Source organism: Sciurus carolinensis, chromosome 9 (assembly GCF_902686445.1).
Source record: "Sciurus carolinensis chromosome 9, mSciCar1.2, whole genome shotgun sequence".
Lineage (NCBI taxonomy): Eukaryota > Metazoa > Chordata > Mammalia > Rodentia > Sciuridae > Sciurus > Sciurus carolinensis.
The window spans coordinates 138,562,276-138,578,585 of record NC_062221.1 but is presented as its reverse complement, the minus strand read 5'-3'; the positions used below and the strand labels follow the sequence as shown (position 1 = coordinate 138,578,585).

The 16,310-nt window shown below is 54.4% G+C and overlaps 1 protein-coding gene across 12 annotated transcripts in view; it reads right to left on the bottom strand.

The window, feature by feature from the left end:
* Pde9a (phosphodiesterase 9A) overlaps positions 1-16,310 on the bottom strand; it is an 84,078-nt gene that overhangs the window by 34,605 nt on the left and 33,163 nt on the right. For 6 of the 12 annotated variants that reach the window (XM_047563608.1, XM_047563607.1, XM_047563609.1 and 3 more), the window contains one exon: positions 15,560-15,603. In XM_047563608.1, the coding sequence (XP_047419564.1) occupies positions 15,560-15,603 (44 nt within the window). Of the gene's footprint in view, positions 1-146; positions 579-15,559; positions 15,604-16,310 lie in introns of those variants that run through there. The other 6 variants (XM_047563615.1, XM_047563613.1, XM_047563619.1 and 3 more) reach the window with 3 other exon arrangements.

Below are 16,310 nucleotides of genomic sequence, written 5' to 3'. Positions count from 1 at the left end.
CAGAATCCCTGCAGAGGGGTCACCTATTTCTGCTCTTGTCCAGCCCCTGAGAGCCAGGGTGCTACCAAGGAAGGGCTGGCGGGCCTCCTTCGGGCACGGGGGTGGGGTGTCATCTCTTCCTAGGAGCCAAGAGGGGCTGGACTCACCTCCCGTCCACCATCGCTCTCCTGGACCCTGCAGTCGCCCTTGAACCAGCCGGGCAGGACGTTCTAATGCAGGGAATGGTCACCGGCAGCTCACTGTTCATGGATGTCATAAAACAGACATTCAGAGCAAGGAGGACGTTTCCTTTACAGCCCGGGAGCACAATGAAGTTATATGATTAACAGTGACCTCGCCTAGCTTCTTAAAGGCACAGGCCTCTGTCCCGATTGTCCTGCTCAGAAATCGCAGGTTTGTCAGGAGCTCAAGGTCTTCCCCAGATGAGCCATGTTGTAGCCACTCAGAGACAAGAAGCAAGCAGAAGGCACCCCTCTGAGATTCTGGAGTGATCTGCAAGTGCCTGACGTTTCAGATTCCTGTGGCCTCGGGCAGCACTGGGCCAGGGTCTCCCTTGTGTTCTCAGAGAGGGGACTTTTGAGGTCCGCACAGCTTTGTCTGATGTCAGGCTGCGTGGGTGCAGCTTCTCCCAAGTCCCCTCCCCTCCTGAGGAGTAGCTGCGGGCAGGTCAGGGCCTGGGCCGAGCTAGCCTGCATTTCCCTCTGCTGACTCACAGTCCGGAGCCCCGAGTTCTCTGCTGAGCTCTGCGCACCCGGGGCTGTTCTAAGTGGTTTGTGGTGGACTCAGTTAGACCTCCTCATCTCCTGCAGTGGCTGCGTGACATTCAGAGACGGCCAAGTCACAACCTGTCCTGCTCCTCCTCAGGCTGCAGAGCTGGGCCAGGGAGGTACCCGTGCACCCTCCTCTTCTTCAGGGGACACAAAGACACCTTTCTCTGTGGCCCACAGTGTGCTGTATTTCTGGGGCATAAGATGTGGGTCTAACAGGCTCTGGGGCCTTTTCCAGAGTAGTCTGAATTTGGTGACCAGCAGCTGACTGTCCATGCAGGCGGGGCTTTGTCCACGAGGAGGGCCAGCGTGCCTCACTGTAAGCTGTCACACTGTGGGAAAGTTTAATTGCTGTGAGGCCAAAGGAAATCAGCTCTAGCTCACCTCCTGTGTCTGGGGCTTTGACCTTCTGTCAGGAAGAATTTTGCTGGGATTCACTAAGCCAATCAACAAATGGATTGCCATGCAAATAAATGACAGGCCGTTTGCCAAAATCTACTACAGAATGAGTCTGCTTTGCAAACCAGAGGTTGTCCTACACCTGTGAACTTCCACAGGTTGCACACAGTTGCAAAAATTATAGCAGGAGGAATTCTAAAAAGTAACCAACTGATCATTGTCATAACAAACGAGATGGGAAGCAGCCGGCCACCCACTAAGTGCAAAAAGCAACCACGGATGTGCAGTTGAAGCACTGCCCTGCGGCTCGGGTGTGGCTGACGTTCCCAGCACTCCCGTTGCCTGCCTGACAGCTGTGGAACTCAAGCAGGAAGTCGCAGGCTGGCTGGTTGAGGTGTCAGAGAAGATGAAAGTGGAGGGGGAATCTCTGAAAGAGGAAGCCATGGGGCTGAATCCTGAGCCGCACAGTGGGGAACCCGGAAGGATTTCAGCTGTTGCCACCAAATGGTGACAAAAATCACAGTTAGTGCAGTCCTGTTAGAGGGGCTTCCCAATGGAACCCCAGAAGTGTCACTTTAGAGATCTCCTCCAAAGAGCATAAGACCAGCCTCCACAAGCTGAGAAGGAGCAGTCAAAAAAATAACTGATAGCAAAACCAACATCCTTCAGAGCAAGGTGGCAAAATCTAGTCTCCAAAATGTAGTGTTATCCGTAATGTCGGCACACAGTACAGCAGACATGCAAAGAAATGGACAACGTGACCCGCAGTCACTCAACAGGAACTCCAGATGACCCAGATGCTGAAATTAGCAGGCGGAGACTTAATGCGGCAGCTATAAATGTGTCCATGGATGTAAACAAAAAGATCTTAATAAACTAAACAGATGACGCTATTGGGAGAAATCTATGAATAAGAATCCAGTAAAAATTTTTAGAATTTTAAAACAGAATATGTGAAATAAAAAATCCATGATGTGCTTATAGCATTTTGGAGTTGGCAGAACAATCAGGGAAGTAGAAATCATCAAATCTGAAGAGCAGACAGAAAAAAGGTCAATAAGAACAAAACAAAAACCCCAGCGAAACTTCTAACTATGTGTAATGAGAGCCTCGGAAGGAACAGTGCTAAACACGTTCGAAGAAATCATGCCCGAGAACACCACAGATTTGGGGAAACACAGATTTACAGACCACGGCTACCCAGGAACACTCAGGGCCAGCAAAGGGGACGCCAGGTCCAGGCAGAGGAGCCACAACCGGAGCCCCGGGTAAGCGGGAACGGGCGAGCCCCTGAAGTGGCCACCCTTAGGGAACAGCACAGGGAGCACTCCCGCTGCTCGGGGACAAGGAGGCCAGGAAAGGCGACGACTAGGCGTCCAAGGAAACCAGACACCTGAAAGCCAGTCTCCCGGAACGAGGGCAACACAGACACAAGCCCTGGCCATGCGTGGGTCACAGGGATGGTCAGGAGATGCTGAGGGAAAAGGCGCTGGGACGTTCGGGAAGAAAGCAAGCACCGGAAGTCATTAGAAGTCTCTTTCTTTTCGTGATTTATTCCAAAGGCTAAAGCACGAGTTGTGATGCTGCCTGTGGGGTTCAGGGGTTCAGGTGTGGGTAGACAGACCGTGCGGCTCAGCCACTGAGGGGAGAGGGCTGACGGGACCAGGCTGCCACCATGCCCTTACTTCATGAGATGGCACAACATCAACTCCAAACAGACCTGGACTCGGGGGCGGGCGGGGGAGCAGGTCTGAACAGACACCTCCAGCGAAGAAGGTACAGAGGCGGCAAATGAGCAGACAGCAGGAAGCTCTCTGTACACCATCAGGGCTTGCAGATGAAAACAACAGGATGTTTTACCTCACACCTGTTAGAGTGGCCAAAATCCACACCACTGAAACACATCAGGGCAAGAGGTGTGCCGCTCGGGGACTCTGGCTCCTTGCTGTGGGAAGCCAGCGCTCTGCAGCCACCTTGGAAGTCAGTCTGGCAGCTTCTTGGCACAGCTAAACACGCTGTCGCCACAGGCTCTAGCAGTTAAGCCACTGGTGTTAAAGGAGCTGAGAACCTAGGTCCACGGGAAAACCTGCACACAGATGTGAACAGCAGCTTGATTCCTAATTGCCAAAACCTGGGGGCACCCCAGACGCCCCGCACTAGGTGATCAGATAAACCGCGACACACACAGACGGGGAAGTCACCTGACACTGAAAAGCTGCAAAAAGGCCAAGGGAGTCCTTAAATGCCAGAGTCAGGGGAAAGCCCACTTGAAAGGCTGCATCCGTGTGGTTCCCACTGTGACATTCCGGAAAAGGCCCAACCCTGAGGCCGCAGGGACAGCGGGAGGAGGGGTGGGCGGGGGCACGGCAGCTGGGCTTTCTGCCTGACGCTTTGGAGGACACACGGTCCTGGGTGCTTGCCCAAGCCCAGAGAATGTGCCAGCGTGAGCCCCACATGAACTGTGGACTCTGGGGGACCAGGAGGTGTCATCGCTGCCCAGTGACTGTAACCCATGTCACTCAGCTGCAGATACGGGTGGCGGGCACTGAGTCCTCTGTGGGAGGGAACCAGCGGGACCAATTCCACTGCAGATCTAAAAGGTAAAGTCTGTTAATTTAAAGAAAGTTAAAGATGTGTGTTCTAGTGCTAGAACGACCAACAAAAACAGTGCAAAAGGCATGGCCGAACTGTCAACCCAGGAATAGAATGGGGTCCGGAAAACCATTCAGGTACAGAGAAAGCTGAAGAGCAGCAGAGAGACATCACCCCAGAGGGAGCAGAGCCACTGAGGACGCGGCAGGCCTGGCGAACACCAGGGGACACAGGAAGAAACAGGGCCCAGACACAAACACTCCGGCAGGAAGTAGAGAAGAACATCGGCCCAGCAAGTTTTATGAGCCCCCATAACTCCAGATTGGAAATGGGACAGACACAGCAGAAAAATAAAGTAAAAACCCATACCATCTTCAACACAGACCCAGCCAAACCCCCAAGGGATTCGGCGGTCAGACCAAGCCTGGAGAGAACAGGCCAGCACGCCGGGCTTCCCGGAGCGGCTTCTGGCAATACAGGGATGTTCACCCTGGGAAGGCAAGGTGGTTTCAACATCTGAAATTCAAGCGAAATAATCAGTCCACCACATCGACAGGACGAAGGAGGAAACCATGTGGCCATCCCAGTGGACGCAGAGAGAATGTACAACAGAGTCCAACACCTGAGATGACACAGACCATGAGCCAACCAGGGCAGGACACCTGAGCACCTGCAGGGGACCACGTGCGGGAACATTCCCAGTCGGTGAGGTGACCTGAAGCCAACGCCCTCCGCCACCCGTCGGGGTGGACACACATGCAGCCGCAGGGAGGCAGCAGGCAGGGGTCTGCTCTCACCTTCCCTGGTTACTGGCGTCTTGGCGGGAGTCACAGACGAACAAGAAACACAAGCCACAGAGACTGGAATACAAGAATTAAAACTGCTATTGTTTTCTGAAGATGACTGTCTCCATGGAGAACCCCAGGAATCTCGAGAATACTCACTAGAGCTAACGTGAATCAGGCTCTACGTGAATCTGCAAGTCTATTCTACTTTCATAATCTGGCAGCAACCAGTGGAAAATTGACAAAATCCATCTACGATAAAACCAGAAAGCAGAAAATACTTAGGAATAAATTTAACAAAGGATATGTAAGACAACTATTTAAAATCACAAAACCGGGAGAAGTGAAATAAGACCAAGCGACGGAGGGTTGTCCTGTGCTCGTGAACTGGCAGGTCCAATGCCGTCATCCCAAATCCAGGCACATGTCGGAGGCCACAGGCCAAGCCACAGAGGACCCCTCGCTCCCCTAGAAGTCATGCAGAACATTCTAATGTTCAGGGTGAGCAGAAAAGGATCCATTTAACCAAAAGCAACTGAAAAGAGAGACAAATGTATTAGATTACAAGAGCCCAGGGATGGAGCCAGTGTGGAACAAGTGGATGGAGGAGACAGACAGGGTCCAGAAAGACCCACCCAGGAGAGGCAAATAGTCTTCATAAAGGTGTCAGAGGTATTCAGTGGGACAGGGAAGTCTCGGTGAGTGGTGTGCTAACACCCAGACATACGCAGGGGAAAGAATGAACAAAGACTCCTACTCACAACACACACAACTGATCTGAAACGATTACAGATTAAAATACAACAGCCTATAACTCTACTCTTCTAAATATGTACTTTGGGGTAGAAAAAGTGGTCTGAGAGAAGTTGCAGCTTCTAAGCATAAAAGAAAACATGCTAGAACATCAACCAATTAAAACCCTCTGCTTATCCAGTGACCTCATTAAGAACATGGAAAAGGCAAGTCAGAACTGGGAAAAATAGGTGCTATTTATATATGTCTGACAAATCAATCATATCAGAGTCTCAACAAACCACTGACATAAAATATTATAATCAGAAAAAAATGAGAGATTACACTATGTATGACCTATCAAGATGCATGACCTATCAAGATGCATGACCTATCAAGATGTATAAATGCATTCTACTGTCTTGTACAACTAATTAGAACAAATAAAAATATTTTTAAAAAAGGAGCCAACTACTTAGATGCTTCAAAAAATAAGATACTGGAATGGCCAATAATCCCATAAAAACATGCTCAAAATCATCAAGTCATTAGGGGAATGCAAATTGAAATGCAATGAGGTACTGATCTTGCACTTACTTGAAAGTTTTAAATTAAAGAACTGAAAAGCCCGGCGTTGGGGCCGCAGAAGAGCAACCTCACTCGGGTTGGGGGACATGAAGCTGCAGCCCCTGGGAAGACAGTCCAGCGGTTTCTTATGAGAGTAGACACACACTTGCATGTGAACCCGCAACCTTACTCCTAGGTAGCACCCAAGATCAAGGACGTCCACTGTGAGGCTTGTGAGTCTGGCAGCTGAAACCCAAATAGAAGTGACCTGCAGGTCCAACCACACGAGAATGAGCAATCCAAAGGATGAATCTTAAAACCACGACGTGAGCCAAAGACTCCAGACCCAACGCCCCGGAGCACATGTGGGCAGGTTCCAGGTCTGTAAGTCAAGGGCAGACAGCCCCCCGTGGTGACAGAGGACAGAACAGGAGTCTCCAGGTGAGTGGACTGAGTGGGGGAGGTTTAGGGAAGCTTTCTGGGGTGATGGAATGCTCTGTCTTGACTAGGGTGGTGGCCATATGCGTGTGCCCAGGGACCTGGACAGGATGCTTGTGTGGGCATCCCTCCTCGACCTCAGGAATGTCCAGGGGCAGAGAGAACAGCTGGACCTCACATGGCTTGAGGTTTGGATGCCATCATTATCACCAGACTGAGACCTGCAGTCAGGTACACCAATTCTAGGGACCCTGGCTGTTGGCTGCCGCCCACATCTTGGCTGTCTTTGCTGGCTAGACCACCCCAAGGGGAGTGAGAACACACAATTCCAGAAATGGTTGTTTCCATTTTGTACTCTGCACCCCATTTGTTTTAAAAATGATGCAAAGCACGGATGACTAAGTATATGCTTATAAAGCTTCAAGGCTTCAAAGCTTTGGAACGACATCGGGCTAAATATAGAAAACATTATTAAGAAACATTATTATTTCTCATAAACAACACAGCTGTGCTCAAATTCAAGCATTAAATTGACTTTCAAGCGAAACAGTCCACACTACACGTGTTGGTTGAGACCCTAGCAAGCTCCTCTCTATTAAAATTCTGCAATTCCAGAGAGACATAATTTTAGCCATTCAATAATGCCCCATGGGTCACTTTAAATGATAGCTACCATTTGTTAGCACTTACCAAGTGGCAGGCCCTTGCTAAGCATTTTGCATAAATTACTTCATTTGTCCTCTTAAGAACACGCAGGGAATGTATTATAAGTCCTATTTTGCAAGGGAAAGATCAGTTAAGTAGCTTTCCTGAGGCCGCTTCATCCAGCAGAAGCATGAATGAGCCTTTGGAGGGGCCCTCTGCTCTTCTAGCCCCTTTCCAAGTCTAATGCTCTACTCTGGCTTCCTCAGAAGCTGACCTGGTGCTGGGACCTGAGTGTATCTGGAGGCAACCCCAGTACGGCACTGTGACAAGAGGGGAAGAGGCTCACGAGGCAAGTGGATGGCCAGGTGACCGCTCTGGGCTGCTGCAGCTTGTTGCTCCAGGGTTTTGAGCACCTGCACAGATGACATCAGAGAACTGTACCCTGTGGGACAGGAGACCAAGCATTTGTCCATCAGCTCCTCCCCTGGGGGACTCTGGTGTGGGGGTAGTAACTGCCAAGACTTCTGGTTTGTCCTGCACAGAGAAAGTCCTCCAGCAGGGGACTCGGTGGAGGGAGCATTAGTGGATATGGGAACTGTCTTCCCAAGCTCAGGGACCTCGTATGAGACCAACAGCAACTCGTATCCTCAGCTGTGAGCTGCCAGTCCTTCCCTCACTGTGGACAAAACTTGAAAAATATTAATATTTTATTTAACCCAACACATCTGGAAACATTTCATTTCAACATGTGTCATTCACACAAAGAATTGCACATGAAGGTTCATAGCAGCATCCTCAACAGCCCCCAAATGGAAGCAGCTCAAATGTCCATCATGACGAAGCATTGGTCAGCCATAAGAGGGAAGGGCAGATGCCACAGACCCAACACAGCGAGGCTTGGGAGCATGAAGCAGTGGAAGGAGCCATTACGGAGGGCCACAGCTTGCACTGGACAAATTGTGCAGAGCAGGCAAATCCAGAGATGAGGTAGATTAGCGGTGGTGGGGGCTGGGGCGGAGGTGACGGGGTCACTGCTTGTGGGTGGGAGGGTTCTTTTAGGGGTGATGGGAAGCGTGGATATACTGAGACCTACTGAACTTGTATGATGGTGGATTTTCTGTTTTGCGGATCACAGCTATGAACTAAGAAATCAGTGTAAAAACTGGTGGTTTCTCTGCTCTTTATCCTAAGTCTTCAAAGTTGAGTGTGTTGTGCTCACAGAGGATCTGCAGGTGGACTGTGGCAGACCGATGCCTTTGGTACCTACCCCAGACTGGGCAGCCCTGGTCTTCCATTGCTGCCCCAAAATCTTTTCAGACACAGCGTTCTGGGCCATGGAGACTCCCAGGAGCCGCCCGTGAGTGTTCACTGCAAGGGCCTTTTCCTGAGCTGCTGGGAGCAGGCCTGGATGGGGTCTGCTGCCCGATGGGGGCTGGCAGCACACACAGTAAGATCAGGTGGGTCCCCTGGCGTGGTCTCCCTGGGTCTTGAGGCAGAAGGACCACCTTAAACTCGGAGGGCATCTGTAAAGAGCAGCTCTTCTGAGGACGAGGGGCAGGTGTGTGGCCGTGGGCAGGCTGCCTGTCCCTGTTGGAATTCTGAGCAGTGTCCAATGTGGAGCCTGCCAGCCCGTCCTTCCCACCGGCTGCCCGTCACCTGTGACTTGCAGGAGCACTGGCAGGAACTCTGTGGATATCCACATCCTGACGTGTCTTGGTGGCTCACCTTCGTTGTCCTTTGGAAGCAGTGACAGCGGAACGTGTGAGCCATGCTCAGTGGAGCTTGGTGACGTGTCGCCTGCCCTTGGGGACTCCACGGGGCCTCCTCGGACTGGGCCAGATGCAGGGTCTGGAGAGGGGCGGTGGGGCAGGGGCGTGTCCCTGTCCTGAGTCTACGATAGGCGGGGAAAAGAGGGAAAGCAGAGCCCGCGCCCCACCCCAGGGCCTGTGCTGGCTCTGTCGTGAAGGCTCTGTCCCCAGGTTGTGCGTGACTCGATGGCTGACAGCTGCGGCTCCCCGAGAGTGCCCTTAGTGCCCTGGCTTTCCTGAGGGACGCAGAGGCCATGGCGAGCTCTGTGGCTCTGGAAAGTGCAGCACATCTCTCCGTCCAGCCGACCCACTCTGGTCAAATGGAGAAGCGGGCCTTGGCTCAGCACGATGGCGCTGGGCGCAAGACTGGCATCACCTCCTGAACTCAGGGGGCTGAGGTCCTTCCCCCACGGGGCTGTGGTCATGGCGACTGTTCTGTGACAGGTCTGTCCCGCAGGCTCTGGGCAGGCCGAGGCACAAGGCAGGCACGTGGTGGACGGCTGCAGCTGCAATCCCACCTTTCATAGTTTGGAAAATGCCCCTATTTGGCTTTGAACTGCTTAAATCAAATAAAAATGATGATTCAAGGGCTTTCAAAAGAATCAGCAGCCCCGCTGTAAAAAGATGCATAAAAGCCTGCCCTGTGGTTTTGTAGTTACTGTGAATTTTATTTCATTCACAAAAGGGAAAAGCAGTCTAGCTACAGGATTACCTTCCAGGACAAGGCAAAGGGGGTGTTTTTCCTGATTTTATTTTATTTTATTTTTTAGACAAGGTTTCACTCTGCTGCCCAGCTGCCTCTAGCTCATGAACCCAAGGGATCCCCTGCCTCGGCTCCCGAGTAGCTGGGACGGCAAGTGTCTGCTGCTGTAAAAGGACATCTCTCTAGAAGAGGCACTTGGCCAACAGGACAGCAGCGTTCACAGAGGTCATGGCGTTGGTTCTCTGCTGGAGACAGGAGGCTGCCTGTTGCTCCCCCCCCCCAGCAGGGGCTGCCTGAGAAAGCCTCCGAGGCTCAGGGTGGGCCTGGGGCAGGTCTGGCCTCCCTTTTCTCTGAAAAGTCCTACTCCTGGAAATGCTCTTCTCTTAATTGATTCCTGAAAATCTGGTAGCAAAACAGCAAAGCGCTGGGCATTTCTGCTGGCACAGCTCTGCAGGACCGGCCAGAGGCTCTGGCAGCAATGCACCGGGATCTGCCGAGGACGGGGCTGCAGGCGGCATGGCAGCTGGGCCAGTCTGGAACCAGGACCCTACTTCCTCTCCTGGGGTTCTTTTTATTGCCACTGTAAATGTGGCTTGTTGGTTCAGGACGAGGGGGGCTGCTCAGGCCCAGCTCGGCGCTGCGTGGCCAGGACCTTGGGCAAAGGCACAAAGCTCTGGGGGGCAAGGCCAGAGGGAAGGCGGTTGCCAAAAACAAGGTCCAAAAGGAGAAGTGTTTTCCAAATGTACCTCTCACATGCCCCTTTCCTGGCTGGCCTCGGGAAAGCCAGGCCAGGGGGTCTGCAGGACGTCTACTCTGTCTCCCTGAGGAAACCCAGAGTACAGGCACAATGGAGGAGAAGGGGCCCAGATACCCAGGGCTGAGAGTGTTTGTCCAAGCAGGAATGAGACCGAGGAGAGGAAGTGTACCCAGTAGGAAGCGCCTTTGGAGGCCTAGCAGCTTCTCATGCAGAGTGAGTGTCACCAGCTCTGAGCTGGGCCTGAGGGACACACAGACCCGGGGCCAGCACGGGCCTTTCCTGGGACTGCTTAGCTCTCTGGAGAGCAAAGTCCCCTCCCGTCCTGCAGGAGTGCACGCAGCCCCTGGCCTCCCCTAGGCCGTGGCACACGCTGCTCCACGGGGCAGTCAGCACCTGCCTGCGGGTGAGGGCCCGCGGGAACCCCCAAGGAGGCCACAGGCCAGAAGCTCCGAGAGCAGCCCCCGCTCTGTGGGGAGTGCGATCCTGGGTGTGCCGCCGCGCTTTCTGCTTTTCCTCTCCTCCTGGCATGTTTAGAAGAAGGTCCCTGCTGTTCCTTCTCTGCAGACATCTCGACGCTCAGATGTCAACACAGGCCTGTGCTCTGCAGTTCAGCTGATTCCCCAGACTTCCTGGGGGCTCCTGGGATCTCAACTTTGTGGGGGCTGCTGCAGGCCCCACTGCCCACTGGTGCCCCACAAGCAAGTGGCCCCCAGCCCTTCGCCAGAACCTCCGTGGAGGCGCTTGGCCCTCGGACGGCCGGTCCTGTTTGTAACAGGCTCCAGTTTCCGTGAGGTCCTTTTCCTTGAGGAGCCCCACAGTCTTCCTCTGGACTAGGTTGCCCCAAAGTTACACAAAATTCCCTCTTTCTTGTAAATATCTGAACACAGCTACCACATCCCTGGTCTTCCTCTGCCTGGGCTGAGCCTGTTGCATTTCTCTGTTCCGGCAGGGCCGTATCGTCCTGTCCCTCTGCTCTGGATGACGTGGACCTGGCGTCCTTCTCAGGCGACTCCTGTCTCTGGTGTCTCAGTCTGGCCCCTCCTTGCAGGATACCACCTCCTGGAGACTCTGGCTCTCTTTTGGCCTGTCCCCAAGCTGCCAGCTGCCAGCACCATGTCTCCTGCTGAAGGCAGCACCAGGCTCCCTGCCGTCTCCTCCTTGCCTGCACCCGATGTCCAGCAGGCCCTGCCTGTCTCCGGCCGTGTGGTCTCCTCCACCTCAGGTGGTGGCTTTCAGGGGCTTGGGGCGGATCCAGATGCTTCTCGGGTTCCTCCGCTCCGTTAAGGAGAGCAGCTCTGCCCCTCCTCAGAGCCCCCAGAGCCTGCTCTCCCCCACCCCAGGCCTGCTCCTCCTACAGGAGTGACTGCAGTGGCCTCCTGGGCCTCAGGGCCCTCTGCTGCCTCCCCTGCTGCCCACCTCCCTTCAAGCCCAGGGCAGTCCCAGCCAGCACTGCAAAGCATAAACATGCCAGGCACAGCGGCGCACGCCCATGATCCCAGCAACCCGGGAGGCTGAGGCCGCAGGATGGCAAGATGCAGGACAGCCAGGGCAACTGAGCGAGACGGTCTCAAAACAAAGGGCCCAGGGTTTGATCCCTAGCACCTCTAGAGAAATAAGTGAAGGGCTGGGGAGGGAGCTCCCTGGGAGCGTGCCCCGGTTCACTCCAAGACACAACAACCCAGAGGACAGACATGGCGAGAGAACGCCACGCTGGGGCTTTTGCCGAGACAGGTGGGTCTGGGAGGCCCCTGCCTCCATGCTCGGTGACGGGAGGGCCCCGGGGTGGGAGGTGAAGAGAGCTGCAGGAAGTCCCTGGCTGTGCGGCTGGCACCTCGGCACTCAGCTGGCCAATGGGAGACGTGCCGTCCCACAGACAGTGTGGGGCTGCAGGGTGGTGCCTGGGGACAGTGGCCTGGTCGCATCAAGCACCGAGAGGCCTGCACCGCTGCTCCAGGGGGAAGGACTGTCTCACGCTGCAACTCCAGCGCTCCACGCTCACTGCTGGGTCGAGTCTGTCAAGTGCACACGGATCTGCTGACGTGCTTTCCTGGCCCAAAACCTTCCATAGCTCCCAGTATCACCCGCGAGGAGTCAAGTCCCACCATGACCTGTGAGGACAACGTAAGCTGTCCTGGAGCCCCACCTCACTAAGGGCTGTGTTCTGAAGGGCCGGAGGGGGAAGGCCCCGCGGAGGACCTCAGCTCCCCCTGGGGTACAGCCCAGGAGCCATCCCGAAGCTAAGGAACGGGTCTCCACACACCACACACACTGCACCACCCTGACTCCTGTCGGCCGACAGCAGCACAGCGCTCACCATGGCCAGCATTCAACCAGAATTCACCAGGTCTCTGAGAGTCAGGAAAACAGGAGCCAGTCCCAGGAGAAGAGTCAGTCCTCAGAAATGGCCTCGCCGGGACAGGGGCGAACCCAGCGGTGACACCAACACCGAACGATGACCAAGTGGAATCTCTGAAAGACAAGTGAGCACCACAAGGACAGGCAAGACCTCGAGTTGGAATCCACACAACAGCCGAGTCCTGGGGAGGAAAGCCCGGGACCGGGGCGGAGAGTTCACTGGGTGAGACGGACAGGCTGGGTGCCCCCAGGGAGAGCTCAGCGAAATCCACGGTAAAACAAAACGTCTGGGAAAGTCAAAAGAGACTGGAAAAAGGGCACCATCCCGTGTGGGATGGACACTCAGGCTGCCCGCTGCCCAGGTGGTGAGGGTCCCAGTGGAGCCGGCAGAGAGCGAGCAGAGCACACGCTTGATGGACGCGATGGGCCCCAACTGAAGCAGGCCCGCGAGCCCCCGCGGGCACACACAGAGAAGGCCACCTGCAAGCCACTCACGGAAAGCCCAGACGCAGTGACGGGGATACCCTGAGCACCACCGGTGGAGACGCAGGCCTGGCGCTGTCGCCAGGAGCGCCAAAGGACCACGCCGTGGTGCAAGGCCGTGCGTGCCAAGGAGGGCCTCCAATGGAGGCTTTCCAGACCAACACGGGCCGGGCAGCGTGTCACGGGTCGGCCAGCGCCACAGAAGGCAGAGTTCAGGAGGACGGCTCCAGATACCAACCTGCCCCCGCGAAGACGGCAGGCAGGCTCGGAAGCCCACCCACGGCCGAGCGTGTGGCCACCTGCTGCGGAGGACAAGAGCAACACCAGGAAGCAAAGGAGAAGGGCTCCCAGACCCGGGGGTGAAGTTCAGCATGCTCGCTCTCAGAGCCAGAAGAAGCACCCGGAAAGAACAAGCAGACAGTAGGACACGGACAGCGAGACAGCCAGACACCCACAGTCCCACTGGATGTGAACCCTCTAAAGGTGTCAAGGTCAAGGCTGAGAGGCCACAACGGAACTACTGCCTGTGGAGACAGGACGGGCGGCAAAGCACACAGCTGGAGGACGCCCACTCCGAGGCCGCGGGCGGCTGTGTCCCAAGAGGCTCTCAGGAAGGTGTTGAGGCCGAGGGGCAGGCCACTGGGATGACCCGTCTGCTCTCCGAGCAGAGAATGGAAGGTGCTGGGGACGGAATCAGCTCTACAATCAGGGTGGGGCATTTCCAGAGTTGGTCTTCGTGCCCACAGGGCAGGTCTGCACCAAAGAGGCAGAGGCGCAAGGCTGGATTCCGCCACAGAGCAGCCCAGGACAGTGGGGCGGGCCTGCCTTCAGGGACCCAGGGAAGAGCCGCCAGGACAAACCTGCAGCTCCGTGAACTTGGGACTGAAGCCATGGCAGGCCCTTTTACTCAACTCAGTGGGAGTCACGTAGCAGCCAATGACAAGAAGTCAAGCACCTGAAGTCTGAACATACACTTCTAAATACAAATGGGTCAGAGGAGAAGCCACAAGCAAACTTGGAAGTATCCTGAGTTGAACAAGAATGGAAACACGAGAACATTTATGAGCCTCTGCGTTCAGGGAAGTCCTCAGCTTTAAACTGCTCTTACTACCTAAGTTCTAAAATCGAAGGAGCTTCTACCTTTAGAAGCTAGGGGGGAAAATACCTGGAGAGAGCGGAAGGAAATAAATAAGAAAGAAGAATCAATACAACTGGGAGCAAGAAATGGAGACAACCAAGGCCACCCGAAGCCAGCTCTCTGGAAACATAAACCAGTAAGATCACAAAACTCTAGTTACACAGATTGACTTTTAAAGGAAGAAGATACAAACGACATCCGTGTCATGCAGTGGTGCTTTGGTCAAGGAGGCTGTGTGTATGAGGGTGGCCTGAGGCCTGGCGTGACCCCGTGATGCACAGCACCCTGAGGAGCTTGCTTTGGTGTGCGCACAATAAAATCGCCCAGGGACGCATTTCTCAGGACATCCCCGAAACCAGGGGACCAGTGACTGCACTGATATTCTGATGGAGGGACGTTTCGCTAAAACCCTACAGACATGAAAAGGACAAGGCACATCTCCACCTTCATATGCCAGCAGATTCTGAAGTGGTCGCACAGAAGAGCAGCCTGTTGACCCCAGTGCTGGAAGGACGGCCGCGGCCCGGCACTTTGGAAAGGCCCAGCTGATGGTGCTGGCTGAGCAGGCACCGCTCCGAGTACTCCCGCAAGCCCGCTTTGGGGCATTTATCCAGGGCCCTGTGAAGGCTTGCCTGGTGAGCCCACGCCAGCTTTATTCATAAAAGCCCCCCCTCAGGAAATAGCGCGAGGGTCCATCTGTGAACGAAGGGCAAACACGTTTTGTGTGTTCCATCCTGTAGCATGGAAAACTACTCAGCAACGAAGAGTGAGCTGTCTGCGCACGCCGTAGCAAGGGGGGTCTCAAAGACACCTGGGGCCAAAAAGAGTGCACTTCTAAGCAGCCTCCTCACACGACACTCCCAGGACCAGCCTCGCTGAAGGCGTCCGAACACAGGTCAGCTGGCGACTGAGACAATCGGGGTGGGCACAGACAAGCTTTCCAGGTGGTGTCCACATCCTGCACCCTGATTCTGGTGACCGGAGACATGGGCATATAAAGTTTTCAAAACTCATCAAACTATGCACTTAAATGGGACCATTTTATTATGCATAAATAGTACATAAATAAAAGTGACTTAAAAACCAAAAATGAAAAGGGATTTTGATGAAATGCCACCACTGCCTGGTGGAGGCACCAAGGAGCCCTGTGGGTCAGAAGCTGCCTTCGCAGTTCATGGAGACTGGGGGACGGGCCCTGGGCCCTGGAGCCAGAGAGGCATGTCAGTTGGCACCGGCTAAGTCCTCAGGCTCGGGTGGGGACTCAGATGGGCAGTGTCCACAGCAGTTAGAGGGTGTCGGATTCCATAACAGCTCAGGCTGTACATGCAAATGCGTAACTACTATCTCTAACTTTGTTTTCTTTGACTTAAAAATGATAGCAGGGCCTTACCAGAGAGTTGCTTGACGGCCACAGGTCTCACTTTGTAGGGGGTTCTGCAAAAGAGAAGAGATGCCACTGAGAAGCCATCCAAGACCCTGCACGTCTGCTGCCGGAGATAAGCAGGCAGAACCGGGGTCAGCGGGTTAGGGTTGTGTGTGCTGGAAATGGAACCCAGGGTTTGCGCACCCGAAGCGCACGCTCTACCACCGAGCTACACCCCTGACCTTTGCTGTTGTTTGAAATCAGGTTCTCTGGCTGTTCTCAGCTACCTCATTCAGACGAATTCTAAATACTTTAATTATACATTCAGGTGAGAGCTTTCTTTATAATGTTCATATTTGGTCAAGGAAACACGTGGTCAGCAGGCCCGGTACCGATGAAGGGTGCAGTACCGAGTCGGGACGTCAGTGCCTGAACCCCCCAGCGCAGGCCGAGGCAGGCAGCCTCCCCTCTTTGCACAGCTGAGCTCTTGGCGACCGTACCCCCAGATGGACCAAAACAAATGCACCGGCACCTTGGCGATGTCACCCCAGGGAGCACGAGACCCAGAGAGGCTGGGCAGATGACTTCGGCAGTATGTGTGACAGATGGCGGTGGGGACCTCTGGCCAGGTTGGGAAAGGACCCGAAGTCAATGGAAACTAGGCAAAGAACAGACACAGCCAGGAGGGACTGGAAAAGCACACTGAGGAGCCACCTCGAGAGAGGCTGTAGATTTACCCAGTGGCTTAGCAACATTTAAACTCTGGTCGCAGAAGTGC